General features: G+C 41.6%; 1 protein-coding gene across 1 annotated transcript; it reads right to left on the bottom strand.

Annotated features, from left to right (window-relative positions):
• Positions 1 to 2,969: 2,969 nt before the first annotated feature.
• On the bottom strand, positions 2,970 to 22,373 carry crtc1a (CREB regulated transcription coactivator 1a). Its single transcript, XM_056293479.1, has 15 exons — positions 22,247 to 22,373; positions 20,133 to 20,249; positions 18,780 to 18,919; positions 18,508 to 18,567; positions 17,446 to 17,540; positions 16,436 to 16,521; positions 16,307 to 16,347; positions 15,967 to 16,157; positions 15,222 to 15,370; positions 14,628 to 14,720; positions 11,585 to 11,695; positions 9,059 to 9,163; positions 5,401 to 5,484; positions 4,886 to 5,066; positions 2,970 to 3,733 (listed from the first exon to the last, which is right to left on the bottom strand). The coding sequence occupies exons 1-15, from the start codon at positions 22,370 to 22,372 to the stop codon at positions 3,528 to 3,530; spliced, it is 1,785 nt and encodes a 594-aa protein (XP_056149454.1). The 5' UTR covers position 22,373; the 3' UTR covers positions 2,970 to 3,527.
• Positions 22,374 to 22,667: the final 294 nt, after the last annotated feature.

Raw genomic sequence — 22,667 nt, forward strand, 5'->3', positions numbered from 1 at the left:
TCTCCACCATAAAGCAATATAAACAGCTAGTCTACATAATTGCCATCACATAATAAAAGTCTGGGGGGGGGTGTACAGCACATAAGCACATACACTGCAGTGCAAAAAAATGAAAAGAGTACCAAATAATAGTGTCTACATGTGCATAAAATGCTGACTGATATATTTCTGATGCTTTTAGCTTTGACGTAGCAGTTGCACAGCCCACAAATGACACAGGACAAACAGACAAAAGACTGTTTTACCAAACAATAAAACAAAACACTTGAGACTCCATTTTAAAAGGTTTTCCCCACCATTCACTCTCATAATTTCAGTAAATTCGGTATATAAATTGTTTTTTTTTGCATGACTTTCCTTAAAAAAAAAAAAAAAAGAATATCATGGACAGTATAGGAGATAATAAACAAGGCAAAATAGCAAAAACAGAAAACTTGAAATTCATGCCCTTACAGAACTGGAAATCATATGGTTGATTCACTGTATGTGCTTATAAAAAAAAAAGAAGAGGAAAGAGAGATAGACTCATTGCATGGTCAAACGTTCAGGACTATAAAAAAGGGGGGAGTATTTGCATACTAGATGATGTTTAAATTGATGCGATCACATTGATCGGCCAGTTTTCCCTTCCCTGTGACAGGATACCAAGGGAGCGGGCCGACATCAGAAAACAGTGACATACATACGCTCCAAGATATCCTGGGGAGCATTTTGCTCCCCGCTACAGGAATGACCTATTTAATCATGTACGAGCTCATACTTGATGTGAGAGATGCTTCTATGTAATGTCTTGGAGGGAAAGCCATGCTCAGATTCCCATTTTTGCAAGGACTGCACTACAATTGGGATACTTCCTGGGATAAATATGTGTGGTCTGGCATGCTTTAACTAATAAGACCCTGGAAATGTCCGATTGGCCCATTTGAGGTCTGGATATGGAACGTGCACTTTGGGCCTATAATGCTTTCAGTTCATGACCAGACCCATTTTTAATCAATTAATGACTACAATTGATCCTTTGTGGTGTATATCACGTTCTGTTTAGTTCTCAAGCAGTCTGCTGGAGGCAGGAAGAGCTGCAAAAACAAAAATATGACCAAGTGTATTGGTTTCACAAAGACACATCCCCACTAACCTCCATCCAAAAATACAAATTGTTTACCATTATATTTGTCAACTAAAAAAAATAATCACCACGTAAGTAAAAATGTACCTCTTAAATAGATTATCTGGGTTTTTTTTCTTCCAAAAATACACTTGCTTTTATTTTTTTCTCTCTATCATAAGAAGGCAAGCTTGAGCATATGCAGGGGGAACAGGTCCGGTGCAGTAACAGTCAGACAGGTGGTCAGCTACGGCAGCTTTAAGGGATCAATAATGTTTTGATTTGGCGAGTAAAGTGCAATGTAAAACGCAGGAGACAACCATGGACGAATCCAGTGGGATCGATCATTCACCGAGAGAGATAAGCCAACACAGTATTTTAAACTGCTAATGAATAAAAAAATAAAAATAAAAAGAAGCCATATGAATTCAAAACCACAGCAAAACCAGAGGGACACAATACAAATAAACCAAGGCCAAAGACATTGGGAGGACATGCGCAAGTGACAAAGACACACAAATATCAAATACCATAATAATGCAGCAAAAAAAAGAAAAAAAGAAAAGAAATATACATATGCGCCATCCCATTTGATTTTAAGCACTGAGTAACCTCAATGTTATTTGGTCCTACAGTACAGAAAGGCTAGAAAACAGAGAAGAAGATGAAGACAACATACTGTACAGGTCTGATCTAATTACATTCTGGTTGCATCAACGGTGTTTTAATTTGGAGGCGGTTAACTGTCCTGAAAGACAATATATTCCAGCAACAGTGGGCTCAAATTCACAAGAGCGGTCCACTCTGTACTGACACCACAATCTCCCTCATTCACTTGGTCCTTTTTTTTTTCTTCTTTCTTTTGTGTCCTAAAATACATGTTTTCCACATGTATACCCACACAGGGTTAGCATCTACTTCATCCCACCAGTACTTTTTTGTCTCAGCACTTTCCCTCATGTGCTATCTCCCTTAAACACTCCTACTCTCTCAATCAAGACTAAACCTACTTAAGGTGTGCTGGCTGCCTGGTCTTCTACTGGGGGAAAAACATACAGCGCACATCTTGCAAAAGCAGACCAGGAGAAATTCAGAAGAAATTGTACTGTACATTGCAAAAGTATGAAAAGAAACATGAAATGGCACAAAAACTGTGCATTCTAAAATGATCTTGCACATTGGCTTTGACTATGGTCATCTGTAGTACCTTACGGTCCTCCATCCATCCATCAATCAATCAATCAATCAATCAACCAATACTTCCCATTTTGCATAGGTATCATTACGCAAAATTCAATCACATTCTGCACATTTAAAGAGAAAACAACTATTTCACAACAATCGAATTAAAATTGAACACCTTAATATGTCTATCATTATGATTTTGATATAAATAAATCTGAAAAAATAATGTAGTGTTGAAAATGACTAGTAACATTTGGGTATCAATGTACACCTTGAAAAATGTGGCTACAGAAATGTAACTCAATAGCTATAAGCCAAACCACATTTATAACTGTAAAACTGCAAACAATTACTTTTTTTTAACCTTCCAATTAACATAATGTCCAAATCTTTGTGAAAACTGAATGTCAATCTATAAGGCAAAAACAGGCTAGCACAGTGATTTGTGGTTTCATGCATAACTGAAGATTGCTGTTTGCAGGGTAAAATCAGAATTCAGTCAAACTGACACTTGCTATAAAGACAAGAAGTGGCAAAATGATTCATGTCACCAAATCCTTTTAGGGAATATTTGGCCTCCGAGACAAACCACAAAGGGAAGAAAAAGTGTAGCATTCAAATGATAACGGAAGTGAAAGCATTATTTAGAGCTACATGCTTGATACAGGAAGAGGGAGGGGTGAAAATACAGAGCCTAATTGATATTAACAGCACCAAAAAGCATTTAGGTGTTTCCTGTGAGTCATCAAGCTACTCTGTAGAGTTGAGAGGTGAGGTGTATAGCTTGGTCAATCAATAACAGTTTGTGAGAGAACAGGCTCATTCAGCCCAAATGACATTTTCAATCATTCTCCTTCACCCGACTTTTGCCTTTAAGGTAAAAACAAAGGATGTAAAATTAGCACAAACTAGTGACAGAATGTAAAGGATTCCTACCATAACTAATTTCTCCATCATCCAATACCATCTTTCCCCTTCTTAGGAGAGACTGCAAGCTGGTAGCAGTCTCAGAACAAAAAAACCCCCAAAAAAATCCAATTAATTTTCCCAAGGTTTTTCTTTTCAAAGTGCTTCAGAGATGGTTTCTGGACGTGTTTAAGAGGGGGACGGTGTGGAATGGTTGCTCTTCAGAGCTGGGAGCACGCCCCAGAAACTGGCCCTTCTTCTTGGCCACAGGACCCTTGCTCCTCTAAGGGCAGCAGTGTTCACACACCAGTGCATGTGCATGTGCTATAAGTTAGAGCCGGTCAAGACGAAATGCATCCTCTGTGGCTGGATCAGCGAGGACCATGTCTGGGTCATTGAGCATGTGCAATCCATCAAGCGTCAGGGGGTCAATCTTCAATTCATCCAGTGGGAACTGGGAGTCGACGTCAAAGCTGACATCAGTGGACAGAGAGCCAGTCAGGTCCTTTGGTAGGCTAGGGGGAGACTCTCCACTCACTGAGGAGCAACAAGTAACAGAATAAATCCATTTCAAAAACAACCAAGTCACTACAACTATTTTTAAGCTTCTAGGATTGTCTGCATCTGCATCCCTATGTGAATTCAAGTTGAGGCAGCATGTTATGTTTTGCTACTTTTAAACTTGTACTCAACATCACTCAAGGCTTCTTGGATAAGATTAGTTGGTTGGGTAGTCCTAAAACCTGTTCTACTCATGGCTGACACGATTATCGGTTTTCTCGTGGTCAAATCTTGAAAACAATGAACGAAACTCAACTAAACATCAACTGACAGACTGCCACTCAAAATCCATGGTCTTTTGAAGCTTAAGAGATGAGACTTTAAGACTTATCCGACAAAACTTTGTTAACCGATACTGCTAACATCACAAAGAATAAGCCCTGTCCAGCATAGCAAGGTTGCATTCAGGGTCTGTGGATCAGGGCAGTGTATCAGTGGAAATGTACCTCAAGGTGATGGAAGAAGAAAAAAAGAACATGAAAACCAGCCATGTTAACTTAACATTTCAATTTTGGAAAAAAGAGACAGCAAGATTGGATGTTTGGGATTTGTGAGAAGGATAAAGCCCAGGAAGGTGTGCTGGCCTCTCACGCCGCATTTTAAGAAGGATGAAGCATGACAATAATATCCCATTTCATTTATGGACAGAACTAATATTTAAAATGGTGAGCTAGCTGCCGGCTAGCATAGAGTATTGAGTAACCAGGTGTTCCATTTTGTTAGCAAATGCACATTTGAATCTGCATTTGTTGGGGTTAGCACTAACCCTCCGAAATAAATTCTATGTGCTTGTTTTTACCTCCCCAGCCAATAAATGTTCTCAGTTTTTGGGTCAGCTGTTGATTTTTTTTAATTTGTTGTTTTATATCCTTTTAGAAGTCCTCTGTGGAGTGCCATAGCAACTATGCAGCGTGCAAGTACATATTACCTTGATTTGTCTATATAAATGATGCCCAGCGTATGCACAAGCATAAGACCCTGTGTTTTTGGTTGGGTTTTAGGAAAAAAACCTCAACAAAAGATGACTTTGATATGAGTACATTTAGAACACAAGCTTAATTTCCACTCAACCTAGCTAGCCACTTGTCATGAGACTTAAGTGAGCCACCTGACAAAACAGAGCAGCACCTGTGAGAATGATATTGGGGATGTTGCCATGGCTACTGTAGGCCAGCTGCTGGGGGTCCTGAAGGTTGCAGTGGTTCCCAGTCAAACCCATCATGGCTGCCTGGGAGTAGCTGAGGGTGGAAGCCTGGCAGTATAAGCTGTTTGAGCTGCTGGGGTTTTCAATCATGTTGAACTGCTCTAACTGATGACCACAGCAGACCAAAAGAGAGAGACAAGTATTACAATTTTATAACTGTTACAAAGACATTGGTTCATCAATAAGATCAAAACAGCTGGTCAGTTACAAAATGTCTATCTAGCTTTATCTGATCGAGGCCAAAACATCATGACTTTATTAAGCTCAATAAACATTATGTAATACTGAAAAGATAAATTACAGCACCATCCCCACTATTTTCTAGTGACATATGATCTCTCTAAAGTAAAAAAACAAAAACAAAAAAAAAACCCTGAAATAAAACGCAGATGTTTAGCGTCTAGCCGTTGGAGATAGAGCTTGACCGCTGCATGCCTACCTGTTGTGAGAGTCCACTGCCCTGCCTGGATGTGAGCTGCTGGTCGCAGAAGTCTGCAAACACACTGCCCAGTATGGAGTTGTGCTGCAACGACAAGCAGACCCCCTCTTTTTAAGAAACAAACAGAATAATAGAGATGGGCCAATGATAAGAACATTCTACACCAGGAATATAGTAGGTGTGTGTTGAATATAAAATGGGTTTTTTGCTGGGCCATGAAAACATTTGAACAGGAGAGAACAAGCAAAGCAACAACAGCAAACAGTGGTATCATCTTACATTGCGCAGGACCTAGATTACTTTTGTCTCACACACACACACACACACATTTATATATATATATATATATATATATATATATATACACTACCGTTCAAAAGTTTGGGATCACCCAAACAATTTCGTGTTTTCCATGAAAAGTCACACTTATTCACCACCATATGTTGTGAAATGAATAGAAAATAGAGTCAAGACATTGACAAGGTTAGAAATAATGATTTGTATTTGAAATAAGATTTTTTTTACATCAAACTTTGCTTTTGTCAAAGAATCCTCCATTTGCAGCAATTACAGCATTGCAGACCTTTGGCATTCTAGCTGTTAATTTGTTGAGGTAATCTGGAGAAATTGCACCCCACGCTTCCAGAAGCAGCTCCCACAAGTTGGATTGGTTGGATGGGCACTTCTTTGAGCAGATTGAGTTTCTGGAGCATCACATTTGTGGGGTCAATTAAACGCTCAAAATGGCCAGAAAAAGAGAACTTTCATCTGAAACTCGACAGTCTATTCTTGTTCTTAGAAATGAAGGCTATTCCATGCGAGAAATTGCTAAGAAATTGAAGATTTCCTACACCGGTGTGTACTACTCCCTTCAGAGGACAGCACAAACAGGCTCTAACAGGTACTATTTAATGAAGATGCCAGTTGGGGACCTGTGAGGCGTCTGTTTCTCAAACTAGAGACTCTAATGTACTTATCTTCTTGCTCAGTTGTGCAACGCGGCCTCCCACTTCTTTTTCTACTCTGGTTAGAGCCTGTTTGTGCTGTCCTCTGAAGGGAGTAGTACACACCGGTGTAGGAAATCTTCAATTTCTTAGCAATTTCTCGCATGGAATAACCTTCATTTCTAAGAACAAGAATAGACTGTCGAGTTTCAGATGAAAGTTCTCTTTTTCTGGCCATTTTGAGCGTTTAATTGACCCCACAAATGTGATGCTCCAGAAACTCAATCTGCTCAAAGAAGTGCCCATCCAACCAATCCAACTTGTGGGAGCTGCTTCTGGAAGTGTGGGGTGCAATTTCTCCAGATTACCTCAACAAATTAACAGCTAGAATGCCAAAGGTCTGCAATGCTGTAATTGCTGCAAATGGAGGATTCTTTGACGAAAGCAAAGTTTGATGTAAAAAAAATCTTATTTCAAATACAAATCATTATTTCTAACCTTGTCAATGTCTTGACTCTATTTTCTATTCATTTCACAACATATGGTGGTGAATAAGTGTGACTTTTCATGGAAAACACAAAATTGTTTGGGTGATCCCAAACTTTTGAACGGTAGTGTATATATATATATAAAACCCAAAATACTAGTGTCACAGTGCTGAGGTTCATGGTTTGAACTCCACTTTTGCATCTGGCTCAACTGGTGGGGGTTATGGGGGGCATAACTGGCAATGTTCTTGGGTGGCCGGTGTCCCACCATTGCAATTAGCAACTCCTACTGGTGGTGGGGTGCCTGTGACAGCTGCGGGTGGATCTGGGGGTAATAACATGAGCCTTTGTGTATGTTACATTACCCCCAGAGAAACAATCTGCCGCTGGCATTAAAAAGAAGCAGTCAGTTGGATCCACATTTATGGAAGGATGCGTGTGGAGGTGGATGACCTCACCAAATGCTGTAGGGGCCACGCAATGGTGGCACCTTGGGAGAGGAAGAAGCTGAACATGCCAAATTGGGATAAAAAAGGGGAGGGACAGATAAACCAAACCATGCACCACTTGAACAAAGAAATGCTGGTTTTTCACCATTAAGCTGCAGGCTAACAGTGTAATCTGTTTACAAACCTGAATAAAATAATATTTTATTGGTTGCAGACAATACAAAATTTGATGTGTACACATTTGTGACTATGTAAAGCCAACATTAACATAAGTAGAAATGCTTGAATCATACACTACAAACAATAAACAGAACTGTGTAATGTTCTAGAAGGAAGAGGACTTTGTTTCAAAGGTGAGTTTTATCTCCCACTTTCTGGCCTCCGAGCTTCAATTAACATGAACCAAAGGGGATGAAATACAAATGAAATGAAAAGAATCACTGAAAACAAAATCCCCTTTCTTGGTTAATTCGCCCACTACTGAGTCATCCAGTGTAGGCAACACTTTTTTGAAGTTTCTTCTTTAAATGTCCATGTGGAGATAAAAAACAGAAATTCTTCTATTTCATCGCGGCCTCTTAATGTATAAGTAATTGGATCATATTCTCCATACATGCTCCTCCCTAGTTCATAACTAAATTATTTATATGTACTGCCAATTTCCCGCATGACTGAGTGGGATAATACAGCATAGCTTATCAGTTGCGGTTTAGTCCATGCACACCCTTAGTACTGTGAATTGAGCCACTTCAGCAGGGGAGAGAATCGATGGATAAATCAAACAGCACGGAAAACATGTTTACAACCCCGCACACAGTCTATGCTCCCCCTCTCTCTTTCTTAGTCTCTCTTTTGATCCATCCCGCTATCTCAAAGACAAAATATCACTCCCTGTTCAAGCACAAGCAAGAAAAAGTGTGTGGGGGGTTTCTGATCCCCTAGTCAAACAATCATTTGATGATTCTTTCATAAACAATAATTGCAATGTACAATTCCATTTGGTGATTCATCTGAGGTAATATTCCAACAACCATGCACAATACCACATTATGATTTTGTGTTTGGCTTATTTTATATCAGCACCCAGCAGGAAGAGGTCAATTTACCCAAACTTTGAACTAAGGGGGATTTATGGACAAATTTACCATGTATACCCTGACTACAAATTTACCCTGACTGCAAACAAAATGTAGGTGATACCATACTATCCCTCTTATGTGCTCCCTTCAATCACCTCCCAGCCCTCAAGGCATTGTCACAAGTCTGATAGACCTCCCCGAAGGTGCAAACACACAGAAAACACTAAACAGCAAAAACAAAAGGCTTTAATAAACAGAAAATAAAGAACAATAGTGTAGAATCTAATGGAGAGGCTAATGCTCGGGGAGGCTACAGTGTTGGGGGGAGGCAGTGCAGACACCACAGAAGCAGCAGCAGCAGAGGGGAGAGGTGTGGGCTGGAGCACAGCTACATTACATCAACAAAAACGTGTTTTGGAGAGACTAGTCATCAGACCTGGGCAAAACAGCACCTAAACGCCTTTGAAATAGTAAAAAAAACAAAAAAAACAAACAAACAAAAAAAAACACACATTTTGAAAAAGACATTTGGATAGATGACAGACTATTTTTGGAAGGTTAAAAAAAAACCTTGCCAGTGAATTCCCCAAATTATTTATTTATTTGCTTATTTTGTCCAGATCTGAGTGCAGGAGCAGCTTAGTGCATGACGTTCGTACACACTGTAGCCATTAGCTCGTAGTTTCAAACGCCCTTACTTGAGGCGAACCTCCAGGTGAGAAGCCTTGATTGGAGACTGGGGAGGTTGGAGACTGATTGGCAGAGGATCCGACCCTACTGCGGTATTGCTGTAGGGATGAGGCCTGATATGAGAGGATACGTTCCAGTTATTCACTTTGAGAGAGAGATACCCTCCCTGGCCTCTGTGGTGTGGATGTGTTTGTGTTAAGTGTGGCGTTTTGCCAATGAGATGTTTGTAGTGCTTGTCTGAATTTTTTTTGTGTGGAATTTTCCCCCTTTTTCTCCCCAACTGTATCCGGCCAATTACCCTGCTCTTGCGAGCCATCCTGGCCGCTGCTCCACCCCCTCTGCCGATCCAGAGAGGGCTGAAGACTACCACATTCCTCCTCCGATACAAGTGGAGTCGCCAGCTGCTTCTTTTCACCTGACAGTGAGGAGTTTCGCCAGGGGGACGTAGCACGCGGGAGGATCATGCTATTCCCCCCCAGTTCCCCCTCCCCCCTGAACAGGCGCCCTGACCGACCAGAGGAGGTGCTAGTGCCGCGACCAGGACACATTCCCACATCCGGCTTCCCACCAGCAGACACGGCCAATTGTGTCTATAGGGATGCCCGACCAAGCCGGAGGTAACCCAGGGATTTGAACTGGCAACCCCTGTGTTGGTAGGCGACGGAATAGACTGCTACACTACCCGGACGCCCGTGCTTGTCTGAATTTAATCTGTAATTTTTCTTTTTTATATAAATTTATTTCTGATTTTTCCCTTTTTCTCCCAATTTAGTGGCCAATCGATCCCTATTTCAATTCAAACACCCACCCTCGCACTGCATGCGTTCGCCAACTGCATCTCTCCGGCCGGCAGTCTCGAAGGAGACCGCCTCACCACTTTCGTGACAAGGCGACTCCAGGCCGAACCACTGTTTTTCCGACACACACAGAGACGCATTCACGTGACGAACACAAGCCGACTCCGCCCCCCTCCCGAAGACAGCGCTGCCAATTATCGCTGCTTCGTCGAGTCCGGCCATAGTCGGATCTGACGAGACCGGGGCGCGAACCCCGGTCCCCAGTGGGCAACTGCATCGACACAGAGCCGATGCTTAGATCGCTACACCACCGCGGACAATCTGTAATTTTTTGTCATTTCACTTTGATCTAACATGTTCTGAAATTAGGTTCCTTGTCGACAAATACAGTGCAATGAAAATTCTTCCATAAGATTTGCTTTCACTTGGGGCGCCTCCGTAGCCAAATGGTTAGAGCGCATACCACATGGCTTCATGGTCACTGGTCCAAATCCAGCCGGTGGCCTCTGTTGTACATCATACCCCCCTCTCTCGCTCTCTCTCCCTCATTTCCTTTCTACCTCTTCACTGCACTGTCTAATAATGGTAAAAAAGAAGAAAGATTTGCTTTAACTTGAGGCTGCAACTCAGAAACAGAGGGTGAACTCAAGATATACGGTATGGTAAAAAGAGTTGCAACTAAGATCCAGTCGGAGGGGAAGGAAGACTCTATTACTAGCATGTGAAACTGATGCAACTACAACACTTGACACAAACATGGTTGAAAACAATCTCTATGCTACATTTTCTATTTGAACTATTTAGTCCTTTTGACCACCAAAATCAGGCAGAATTATAAAAGGTATTTTACAACGTACTTGAAAATGTGAGTTACTTTTACAATCACAAATTGGATTGTCCTCAGCCATTATGTGCCATATTTGTGGATGGCAATAAATGGAACATAGAAAATAAAAATTAAATAATTAAGGATAACAGACTATGAAGCAATACCAGAATCTACACGGTGTATAGAAAAGAACTGATAATCTCTTATCCCTTACAAAACCTACAGGGGTTCAGCCAAACAACATCTAATCTATTGACAGATAAGCTATCAAAGCACCAAGCAGCAAGTGATAGAGAAGTGATAAAACAATTCAGGTCGTTGAGATGACAATATAAACTAGCATTGTGATCGTTTTTAACACCAGGCCATACTACGTTGTGACGGCAGTCCAGGGAAGACACAGTACGTGACATTACCTTGAAAATCGCTGCTCTTTATAATAAAAATAACCTTGAGGCTAGGAAACAAGGAAACACCTCTCTAAAATGTCTAGCCCTATGCAGTGGATCGGTATTCTCTCTGATCTCATATGGAAAGTATGAGTGAAATGAGGGAACAGCAGGCCACTTCTATTATGCAATTATCCAAACAGACATCCCCTTAAATAAGAGAGGCTAAAACCAACATAAGAAGGATGCTTACTAGTGAGATCCATGCCCTATTCTCCTTTGAAAACGCGCTTTAAAATGTTTAATTCATCTAACATTTCAAGAATTGCGTTAATATGACACTTTCTCAAGAAAATGGCAACAACACTTTTCATTTGGCCTTGGGGTAGGTGACAGGGGCGTTGACCGCACTGAAGTCAGCAAACTAATTATGTTGTTGTACTTCGTTAAAAAAACAACAACTACACACATACTGATCTACGGCCACAAGAACTGAAGTAGGTGATGATCGGTGCTCACCGTGCTGATGTCCATAGCTATGTTGTTCTGTGAGGAGGTCTGGTTGCCTGATGTAGGGGAGGAGCTCTGGTTCTGCACAAAATGGGAGGGCAGTGTGATCAGGCCTGTCTGCTGGAGAGGAAAAAACAACAGGCCCGTAGATGGTGTGCAGACATGCCGATCAAGTTCTTTTTAGTTACTGCTAAATGCTATGCTATTAGTATTATGAAACTTTTTTCATCTTTATCAATACTAGTGCAGTGCCCGTTCAGGTGTAATCTCCCCTCCGACCACGACGTGGGTTGCAATGGCAGAGTGGTGCTGTTCGTCTGGTTGCCACAGGAAGAACGTCGCTGTATGTATGCACGTCTGTCTTTCGATTTTCTCAACAACCACTCATCCGAACAACTTCACACTCGATACTGCGCTTCCATAGGTCCTCAGCAATACATCCGCAAAGTGTGAAGTCAATCAGATGAATGGTTGTCAAGAAAATGGAAGGACAGACATACATACACTACCGTTCAAAAGTTTGGGATCACCCAAACAATTTTGTGTTTTCCATGAAAAGTCACACTTATTCACCACCATATGTTGTGAAATGAATAGAAAATAGAGTCAAGACATTGACAAGGTTAGAAATAATGATTTGTATTTGAAATAAGATTTTTTTTACATCAAACTTTGCTTTCGTCAAAGAATCCTCCATTTGCAGCAATTACAGCATTGCAGACCTTTGGCATTCTAGCTGTTAATTTGTTGAGGTAATCTGGAGAAATTGCACCCCACGCTTCCAGAAGCAGCTCCCACAAGTTGGATTGGTTGGATGGGCACTTCTTGCGTACCATACGGTCAAGCTGCTCCCACAACAGCTCAATGGGGTTCAGATCTGGTGACTGCGCTGGCCACTCCATTACCGATAGAATACCAGCTGCCTGCTTCTGCTCTAAATAGTTCTTGCACAATTTGGAGGTGTGTTTAGGGTCATTGTCCTGTTGTAGGATGAAATTGGCTCCAATCAAGCGCTGGCCACTGGGTATGGCATGGCGTTGCAAAATGGAGTGATAGCCTTCCTTATTCAGAATCCCTTTTACCCTGTACAAATCTCCCACCTTACCAGCACCAAAGCAACCCCAGACCATCACATTACCTCCACCATGCTTAACAGATGGCGTCAGGCATTCTTCCAGCATCTTTTCATTTGTTCTGCGTCTCACAAACGTTCTTCTTTGTGATCCAAACACCTCAAACTTGGATTCATCCGTCCACAACACTTTTTTCCAGTCTTCCTCTGTCCAATGTCTGTGTTCTTTTGCCCATCTTAATCTTTTTCTTTTATTGGTCAGTCTCAGATATGGCTTTTTCTTTGCCACTCTGCCCTGAAGCCCAGAATCCCGCAGCCGCCTCTTCACTGTAGATGTTGACACTGGTGTTTTGCGGGTACTATTTAATGAAGATGCCAGTTGGGGACCTGTGAGGCGTCTGTTTCTCAAACTAGAGACTCTAATGTACTTATCTTCTTGCTCAGTTGTGCAACGCGGCCTCCCACTTCTTTTTCTACTCTGGTTAGAGCCTGTTTGTGCTGTCCTCTGAAGGGAGTAGTACACACCGGTGTAGGAAATCTTCAATTTCTTAGCAATTTCTCGCATGGAATAGCCTTCATTTCTAAGAACAAGAATAGACTGTCGAGTTTCAGATGAAAGTTCTCTTTTTCTGGCCATTTTGAGCGTTTAATTGACCCCACAAATGTGATGCTCCAGAAACTCAATCTGCTCAAAGGAAGGTCAGTTTTGTAGCTTCTGTAACGAGCTAAACTGTTTTCAGATGTGTGAACATGATTGCACAAGGGTTTTCTAATCATCAATGAGCCTTCTGAGCCAATGAGCAAACACATTGTACCATTAGAACACTGGAGTGATAGTTGCTTGAAATGGGCCTCTATACACCTATGTAGATATTGCACCAAAAACCAGACATTTGCAGCTAGAATAGTCATTTACCACATTAGCAATGTATAGAGTGTATTTCTTTAAAGTTAAGACTAGTTTAAAGTTATCTTCATTGAACAGTACAGTGCTTTTCCTTCAAAAATATGGACATTTCAATGTGATCCCAAACTTTTGAACGGTAGTGTATATACATATAGACACTCTATATACACACACACACATACAACACACACACACCTTTTCATTTTGATGTCTTTTAAAAATGTCAGATTTTTCTAAAGAAAAAGAATGCTCCTTTCTCTCCACAGGACTGTGAGGAGAGAAAAAATAATTGCTATAATTATATCAAACATAATTTACTTGATGAATAGACAGCCATTGCATACATTTTTTACTGCCCTCACATAATATCCTCATGTGGATTTCACATGCTAGGCACAGTAAATAAGTGTATGAAACACTACTTTGAATATGCTGATTTGTGTGGGACTTGCCTATTCAAACAGTGTGGGTTGAGGCAATAAGATTAGGAAGATAACAAGTATGTGCGTGAAAGCGCCCGACTTGTATTTAACCAATCGGACAGAAAATCTTGTAATTATCCTTGTGCACAGAGCCAAGACAGTAGGATTGTGTATTCATTTCAAATGATCTTGCCTCATGTCTGCTGGCTGTCGTCTCACTGTTGTGTGCATTACAAATCACTGGATGGAAGCTAGCCATTCTGGTGGAATTTTTAGCACAGCGGTATGTCAAGCACACCTGTGGGTCCCTTTGGCAAAAATTGCCCAAGCTAAATTGACGCAAGGTTCACCCATCAGCCAGGGACCACTTTGCACATACAGTACTCAAGAAATTTAGTGAAATGTGGTTGTGCGTTTCTTAACATACCGTATTCACACACGATTCCAATTTTGAAGACAAAACCTCACAATTTCTGTCTACTTACAGCAGTTTGTAAAGCCAACATTATAGCCCTAATGTTTATTGTGCTGACTAACAGGCTGAGCTGAAATAAAAAAAATAAAAAAAATACATGATTAAAGCAATGTATGGGAGCTGTGGGAGAACTTTTACAGTGTTGATTTTACACAGAGAGCTGGAGGGGGACTCACCGGCTGACTCTGATGTGTCTGGGTGGAGGGCTGCTGGTTAAAGAATGCATAATGAGAGAGCTGCTGCTCCAGTGCCATGGTGTTGATGGCCGCCTGGGTGGTACACAACAACAGGTGAAAAAGCAGGTTGGTTGGGAAACTAATGTACCAATTAATCACGTTCATGCGTTCACTCAAACATTTTATGAAAAATAGTTTCCTTTACCCATTGGTTTTGTGGTTAGTTCACCAATTCCTTCATTCAGCTTACTAAACATTCACTCATAAACATTAATTCTAAACATTCTTATCAGCTTTCTGTAAAATTATTAATTTGCACTCATTTTAAAAACGAACTGCTGGGCAGGTTTAAACTACTATGCAAAACTGACATATTGTGCATAAGGACCTTTGTTTATACCAGTGTGCAGGTAAACTGATAAATCCAAAAGACAATAAACGCTGTAAAGATAATAAACCAAAAAACACTGAAAATGAAAAGGTGCCTTTGTGGTTTCGTCAAAGTACTGGGAATACTTAGAAATGAAGCAATTAAGAACTGGAATGGATTTTCAAGGTCGAGACTAGGCCACGAGAGGACACGCCGGCCTCTACCTGAGAGAGTGTGAGTGGTGGCGACAGCATTGGAGAGAGCTGCAAGGGCTGGTGCTGCTGAGAGTCGCCTGCATTCAGCATAAGCGGCACAATGTTGTCCTGCCCGGACTGCATCGTCATGGTTACTGTGGGTCGAGAGGTGTTCAGTCCTACCAGGTGCACAAAAAAGGCCACATGAAAGAATGGTTTTCTCCCACCAGAAGAAAGTACTGGTAAACCTGTAGCAGTAACTGTATGCAGAGTCGGTGGCGTGGCAGCAGCAACAACAACTTAGAAAGAGACTGAAAAGTATTTGCCAAGTCCCAGTCATAGTCAGAGCCATAGATACAGTGGCCTACATGTCTGTATATCAATGGGTTAGGACAGTGATATTCAATCATGTTATATGGAAGACCATGTCTCTGCACATTTTCATACCAACGCAACACTACACCAGCTGATTACACAAATTAATCCTCCCCTGTTGAATGTGTGCTTATTAGTGATATCAGCTGGTGTAGGGTTGGAAAGAAAGCCCACCTATACAAGGCCCTCTGTGGCACATTATTGAGGACTACTGGATTAGGAGGTTTAAGGGAGTAATGTATGTGGCCACCCCCAAATCCCTCCTTTTCTCAAACACCCACGAGCTGACCCATTCCTCCTCTGTGACCCCATTTTAATTAAAGACTTAATTGACAAAATAAAAACAAGGACTTAAACTCGGCTTTAAACAGACCACCCACTGGTGGTGGGGGTGTGATACCTTGTGTGCTAGCCAGGTTTCCTGTGCTGTTGGAGGTGCTGAGCGAGGCGGCAGCTGCTTCATCCATGTCCAGCGGGATCGGCAGCGGAGGAGGGAACTGGATGTTGGTAAGGTCAGGCAGTGAGCCACCAGTGTTGTAGGCTGCTGGAACCAGTGAGGCCATCAACTCCTGGTCTGGAGATGGGAATATGCTGGAGACACCACAGAAGTTTGGAAAACACAATGGCAGAGACGGACACATTGACTTCAAACAACATGAGCCGGTGTTTGGTATAAATTACAGGATAATCATTCACAAGAAAAATAATTTCCTATGTTCATTATAGATTAAAATACTCACTTGATCCCAGGAACTTTACAGGGTTTAGACCTTGAAACATTCTTAAGGAAACAGATACACGACATAGTAGTTAGATTACAGTGCCAACTATGGGGGAAACTAGTATAAACATTCTTGTGAGTCTCTCACCTTTTTGGAATCCCAGTTGTCTTTTGGTTTCTCTTCATCCATGTCTTGTTTAACTGTCTCTGACCCTGGTACTGTGAGAAGGAGAACTGGAGAGAGGGCAAAGAAATAAAGAAGCTGGGGATTACTGTCTTTAATGTAGCTGAATCTACAGCTGTCCAGGCTGTATGGACTTGTATTAATACAGGGTCTCAGACATGAACAAACTGCAAATACACAAAATACAGAAAGATAGAAAGTCTAGTTTTCCTTCCAGTAAATGGGAATAGGAGTCAAGTCATGTCAATTTTATTTGTATAGGTCATTATCACAAATAACAAATTAGCCTCAGGGGGCTTTACAGCAATACAGTATCCTGTCCTTAGACCCTTGCAGCGAATAAGGAACAACTCCCTAAAAAAAAAAAAACCTTTAACAGGGAGATAAAATAGGACAAAACCTCAGGAAGAGCAACAGAGGAGGGATCTCTCTCCCAAGGACAGAATACAATGTTGAAAGAGGATAACAGAATTATAAGACATATGAAGAATATGATGAAGAGGACGCCAAGCAGTGTCCAGATGCCAACAAAAACAAATCATCAAAAAAAAAAAAGAAAAAATAATAAAAGTGCGCCTGCATAAAAATAATCAGCGCTGAAATTAATTGTACTGAGAGCCACTTAGATCCACCTTCTCACAAGTAATTTTTTACTCTGCCTTCAAAGGCCTGTTCTCAAGCCTTTTATCTGACACTGGAGGCACTGGGCTGAACAATAAAGAGAAAGCGAGGGGGGGGGGCAGCTCAGTGTGTAAAACCACCTGAAAAAAAAAGGTCCCCGCAGAATAATGAATGAAATCCATTTATTTTATATGTATCGGCTCTAGTCTATAGATGGTACGAGCCTGCATATCTCATTGTATTTATGCACTTCATTTGTCACCGAGGATGGAATATCCAGGGCATGAGACGTGGTGACTTAAAAGAAAATCACAGCTCGTTTTCAATGCATTTCTAAAGGAGAACTCCAGTACCTCGTTTGGGTTGAAGTTCCTGACAGCCGCTTGTGAAAGCAGCCTGCTGGGCAGGAGTCATCGTGCTCTGATGCAACGCTGAGTCTGAGTTTGTCCTGCGGCACAAGAAATTAAAAATGGCACAGTGCAACCATAAATTTGGGAAGAGCTCATTTACAAAGGCACAGAGAACACTTAACGTTCTGGGCACTAGGGTTGGATAATATGTCAAAATTTTCCTACTGGACACTGTCAGCCCAACAATCAGCGATTGCTGATATAGCCCCCACCCTCACCCCAGCCATTTTCAATGAATGTAATCATGGCAGAGCTAGTTGGGGAAAAAAAGGATACAAAATCCCCTATTTGGGATTATTTTGGTTTTAAACTGGACACAACTGGCAAGCCGAAGGACTTAAATCAAGTAATTTGCCATCTTTGCAAACGAGTAGTGCCGGCAAAAGATAACTGCACATACAGTTTTTGGTCCAGTTCTCAATTATGATTTATGAATTGACGTTGCTTTTCAATACCGATGGATCAGACAGCAATCACTAAACACAGCTTGGTTGTCATTTAGTCACTGCGCTTTTTTGTGAAAGACTCGTCGTAAATTAGTGCAACAAGAACGTGCATATGGCCCAACTCCACCTGCCAGTTCCTATTAGCGCATGCTTTGAATTAAAATTTACAGGTTAATTATTTACCGAGGTGAATTCTCGAGGAGGCAGACCATTAAATTAAAAAATAAAAGGACAAAAATGGCCCCCCCCCAAAAAAAACAAATGCGAATTGAACTAAGCCAATCGCCGATATATTTGTCCTATCGCCCAAGCCTACTGGGCACTGCAAATGTGATATTCCACATCACATTAAAACATGGGGGGAACATTCAGGATCTTCCTCTGACTCAACTGGATGGAGAAGAAGTAACGTTCCTGGTTACCACCGAGCACAACGCATAATTCTTACATTATAATATGATGTAGTTGAAATGTTGTCACTATAACAAAAAGACCTAACACTAGCTTAATATAGTCATGCATGAGAGGTATTTCAACCTTGGGGGGGGGGCTGTCTCACCTCCTCCAACTAGTATCGGGTGGTGGTGACAGGTATACTGAGCCATATGGACAGCTGTCAATGTGAAAACTCAGGTTAAGTAAATAAAGCAGGAGGTTTGGCTAACAAATCATATTCATCTCTCAGAACTCTCAGAATGTCAGCTGCTAGAGTGGGGTCCAAGCTATGACAAGAAGTGTTGTGTTGACAGCATGACAAAATAAACCATCATGGCAATCAAATACATCAGTGATACAAAAAATGGCAAGTGTTTTCAATAGACGTTTAAGGATATATGGCGTCCGTGTTTGTCAACGGAGAGGGGCTTCCGGTGGGGCGAGGTGTTCCGGTTCCGGTAGACTCTGTCCACCAGTCCATGGTGCCGCGTTGTTCTGCTTGTGTCCAGACCTGAATTCTGGAGGATGAATGGCATCTGAAAGAATCATATGGGTTAATCACGGCTAATGAAATATCAGTAGAAAACTCAGAGGTAAGACAGGTCTGGCACCTTGCGACACACATTGCTAAGATTTTACTTGTACTTCCTCGGCTTCTGGTTTTATCTTTTTAGGAACAAATCACTCAGGACGTTGTAAACATTTCTTTTCAAACTAATCCAAACTGAACTTTTCCCTGCACTTTTTTAGATTATTTGTAAATAAACCTCCAACTCAGGTCACTTATCTTAGATGGATCCTCTGAGTACCTAAATGTCACAGAAGTGACTAATGCAAACAGTGCTGATATTCAACTATACTTTTTGAGTTGCCTTCTAAAATACAATAACAGTGGACGGATGCAGATTGTTCTTAAAGGGAATGAGCCGTAATGGCGTCATGTGCCACCATGGCTATGTGGAGTGTGTGCGACAACGTAAGCGCTCTACTGACAACAAGACACATGACATATCTCACGATAGGGTCAACAGTATGGCCTTGTCTGAGAAATGGAGACAACGGCAAACCTCGAAAGAAAGTGAAAGCGATGCAGTGTTGCCTCATTTTCTTATTCACAAGTAATAAAAGTGAACAACGGTTATGAAGTCTGACCAAAACAACAGCAGAAGCAGGGCAGACAGCCGTTGTGTGCATCAATTGCAGATTCTACCTTCGAGGCTGTGTTTTGGCTCGATTAAGGCTTACCGCACAAACGTAAATATTTATGGGGAAGAAAAATAAAATCAAGGACATAGTTTCGTTTTAGAGCACTTTAGAGATGAATATTTCACTGAAACAGAACTTAGGTGATAAACTAGCTCTAATTATCTGGTGTGCACACTTCACCATAAGAGAGCCGCTGAACAGTCACCTTAGAGCTGCGTGTTTGACTTCCACCACCACTGACTGACACAAGGATATATTCAAATTACTGCACGCACTGGTGACTGGAGGGAGATTGGTACTGGTAATGTGCACAGAAGCAAGACACTGAATTTCGAACTGAAGCAAGAGTGCTGCACAGTATGCAACTTTGTGCTCTGTGATGATTCGTAACACAGTGTGGCTTTAAATATGTATGTATGCATATACAGTGAGAGGTAAGTGAATTTCAGTTATCCTGTAATTTGCCCAATACAGAAAGGTTCTTCTTAAAGCTAGCATACAAAACCACTAGAGAAGCAGAGATTTATGTCAACAGTCCCTTACCTGAAAAGGCACATCTACAGTGCTGCTGCCAAACTGATTGACATTTGGCAAAGATCCTCCATAACATTGCCCACGGTTCTGCCCCAGCTGTAAATATTGGGTCTTCTGCAACTGCAACTAGTGACATGAAAGACAAAAAGGCATCATAGGAACACATGAATAAATACACTCAATTAAATGATAACACATTCATACTACTTCGGAGCCTGGGCATTAATAATCATAGTTATGCAAAAGCATAAACTGGGAATGCTAACCAACTAAAAGATAATCCACAATAACAAGACTCTAGTTAACAATATAAAAATCATGACAGCTCAATGTGTCCTGTTGGTCAATACTCTTGAATCACTCAGCATTGCATGTAATGCTGTGTGCAACTGACATTTGCCCATCTTTAATATAATTCTTCGCCAATTCCATGTAATTACTTCTAATCATATGGTCTTTTAAGGAAGCGACACTGGATCCACTATTGCCGATTAACATTTTCTTCATTAATCGCCTGTTGGAGCCATTAAAATGCATGACATTAACTGATTTGAGCAGTTAACTGAGCTTCTGATTTGTCAGCATGGACAAAGCGAAGTTAACAGCAGCTCGCTAAGACCAGAAACATTACTAAACATGTTACAAAGCATGGACATTACAGATGGTATATGTTTGGTCTCGAGTACAAGAAAAACATTTAAGGGGAAGTTGTAGAATCAGGGTTACTTAACTAGTCTTGGAAAGATATGACAACGATATGGTTAAAAGTTATAATATACATTCATAGTTGGCTGAATTCACAAAGGTAAACTCCTCTAAACCTTGCAACAGTCTACTCCAGAGTGGACTCAAGTTACATCTCCCATTAGGGAGACCATAACCGGTGAAATTGAATTTTCTGACACAAGCCTCCCATTGATGGTTTGCAAAGCATAAAATCTAATAATAACCATATCTGAGCCTGCATCACCAGTGTATCTTGACAAGCCCCTAATCGCACATAGAGTCAATTTTTAAATGGATTTATGCTTATGCTGTTGACAAAGGATTACATATGTAACATTTCTGGATCAGGGAGAGGGCAGACAAGAGTCAGTCTAAATCCTTATGAGAGAGAGAGAGAGAGAGAGAGAGAGAGAGAGAGAGAGAGAGAGAGAGAGAGAGAGAGAGAGAGAGAGAGAGAGAGAGAGAGAAAAGATAAAGAGCAGTAGCTTGTAGTAAACATAATCAGGTCTACACTGGAACATCACAGCTAAAGGGGCCACAGTCAATTTCAAGTCAATTTTGTTTGTATAGCCCAATATCACAAATTACAAATGTACCTCAGGGGGCTTTCAGGCTTTCCCAATACTATACACTATTATGGGATCAATCAAAGCAGAAGATAGGAAACAACAGCGAGGTTCACAGTCAAAAAAACGCCATGTAAAATACACATGACACCATGAAAAAGGGATTTATTAACATTTGTAGTCGATTAAAGTCTTTCAGTACGTAAGGACACAAATCGACCGGTGTCTATCGCTGCTGCAGACTTCTCCAACTCTGGATTTAGTTGGAAGCCAGTCCTGCGTGCGCCTGTATCTTCCATGTGGTGCCGGACACGCTGCAGTGCACCGGTTGCTCGAGATCACCTTGTCCGACAAGTTTCAGACAACAAACGTGAAGAAGACGCAGCAGCCGTGCATCGTGTGTACAACAACAACACTCAGGGTTTCTCTATGCCGCCTGATTTGAGCAGTGACATCAATTTGCCGCGTCGGAAAACGATCAAATGCATTTTGACGCTCGCTGTCAAATAACCCCCTCCCCCTCCCCCTCCCACTTGTCTAGGGCAAAATTGAGCAACTTTTTCGGACGAAGATCCCCCTATTGAGGGTTTCTACACAATTGGATTTGTTCTGCATCGACTGTCCCGTTCGCTGTCATTCGCTGAAAACATTCTTATAGGCAGGAAGAGTCTTTTATTGTTGTTTACCTATTCGCACCAAGCTGCTCGCCGCGCGTGAGAGATGTGTTTCTGACAGCTCGTTGGCAAAATATAACAGCGGAGGGCTTACAACAACAACAACAATATCAACAAAAACACAGCGACAACAACAGCAACAACAACGTTTTCCTACCCTGGCGGCCCGGGTGATGCTGAGGTCCTTCATGACTTCTTCGAAGGCTGCCGTCTCCTCCGCCTGCTTCTGATTATGTAAAGCGATTTTCTCGCTGAATTTCCGCGGATTGTTTGAAGTCGCCATGTTTCGCTGCTCTGCTCGCTCTCACCCTCGACGGCGCTCTGCGTGCTCACGTACCCCCCTCCTCCTCCCCCCCACGCGCATACGCGGGCGTAGTTTGACGCGCGCCGCACATCTGGACGACGGCGCCACGGCCCCGCGTTTCTCTCGAAATGTACTCATCACAGAAAAGCCCAAAACATGTCCCTGTTAAGCCGTTATTAGTTTGCTGCAGCTAAGAATGTTCAATTTACACAATTTATAAATGTATCGCGCTCTCGCTCCAATATGATTTGACGATCGTTGACGTAAATAACTG

The sequence above is a fragment of the Lampris incognitus genome, chromosome 14, assembly GCF_029633865.1.
Source record: "Lampris incognitus isolate fLamInc1 chromosome 14, fLamInc1.hap2, whole genome shotgun sequence".
NCBI lineage: Eukaryota > Metazoa > Chordata > Actinopteri > Lampriformes > Lampridae > Lampris > Lampris incognitus.

Bases quoted from the DNA above. Each gene is read 5' to 3' on its own strand.
- crtc1a (XM_056293479.1), bottom strand. From the start codon at position 22,372: ATGGCGACTTCAAACAATCCGCGGAAATTCAGCGAGAAAATCGCTTTA. The intron at 20,250-22,246 runs GTAGGAAAACGT...TCATGTCACTAG, and splicing joins GCATCACCCGGGCCGCCAGG to TTGCAGTTGCAGAAGACCCA. The intron at 18,920-20,132 runs GTAAGGGACTGT...TGATTCTTTCAG, and splicing joins CTGTAGATGTGCCTTTTCAG to ATGCCATTCATCCTCCAGAA.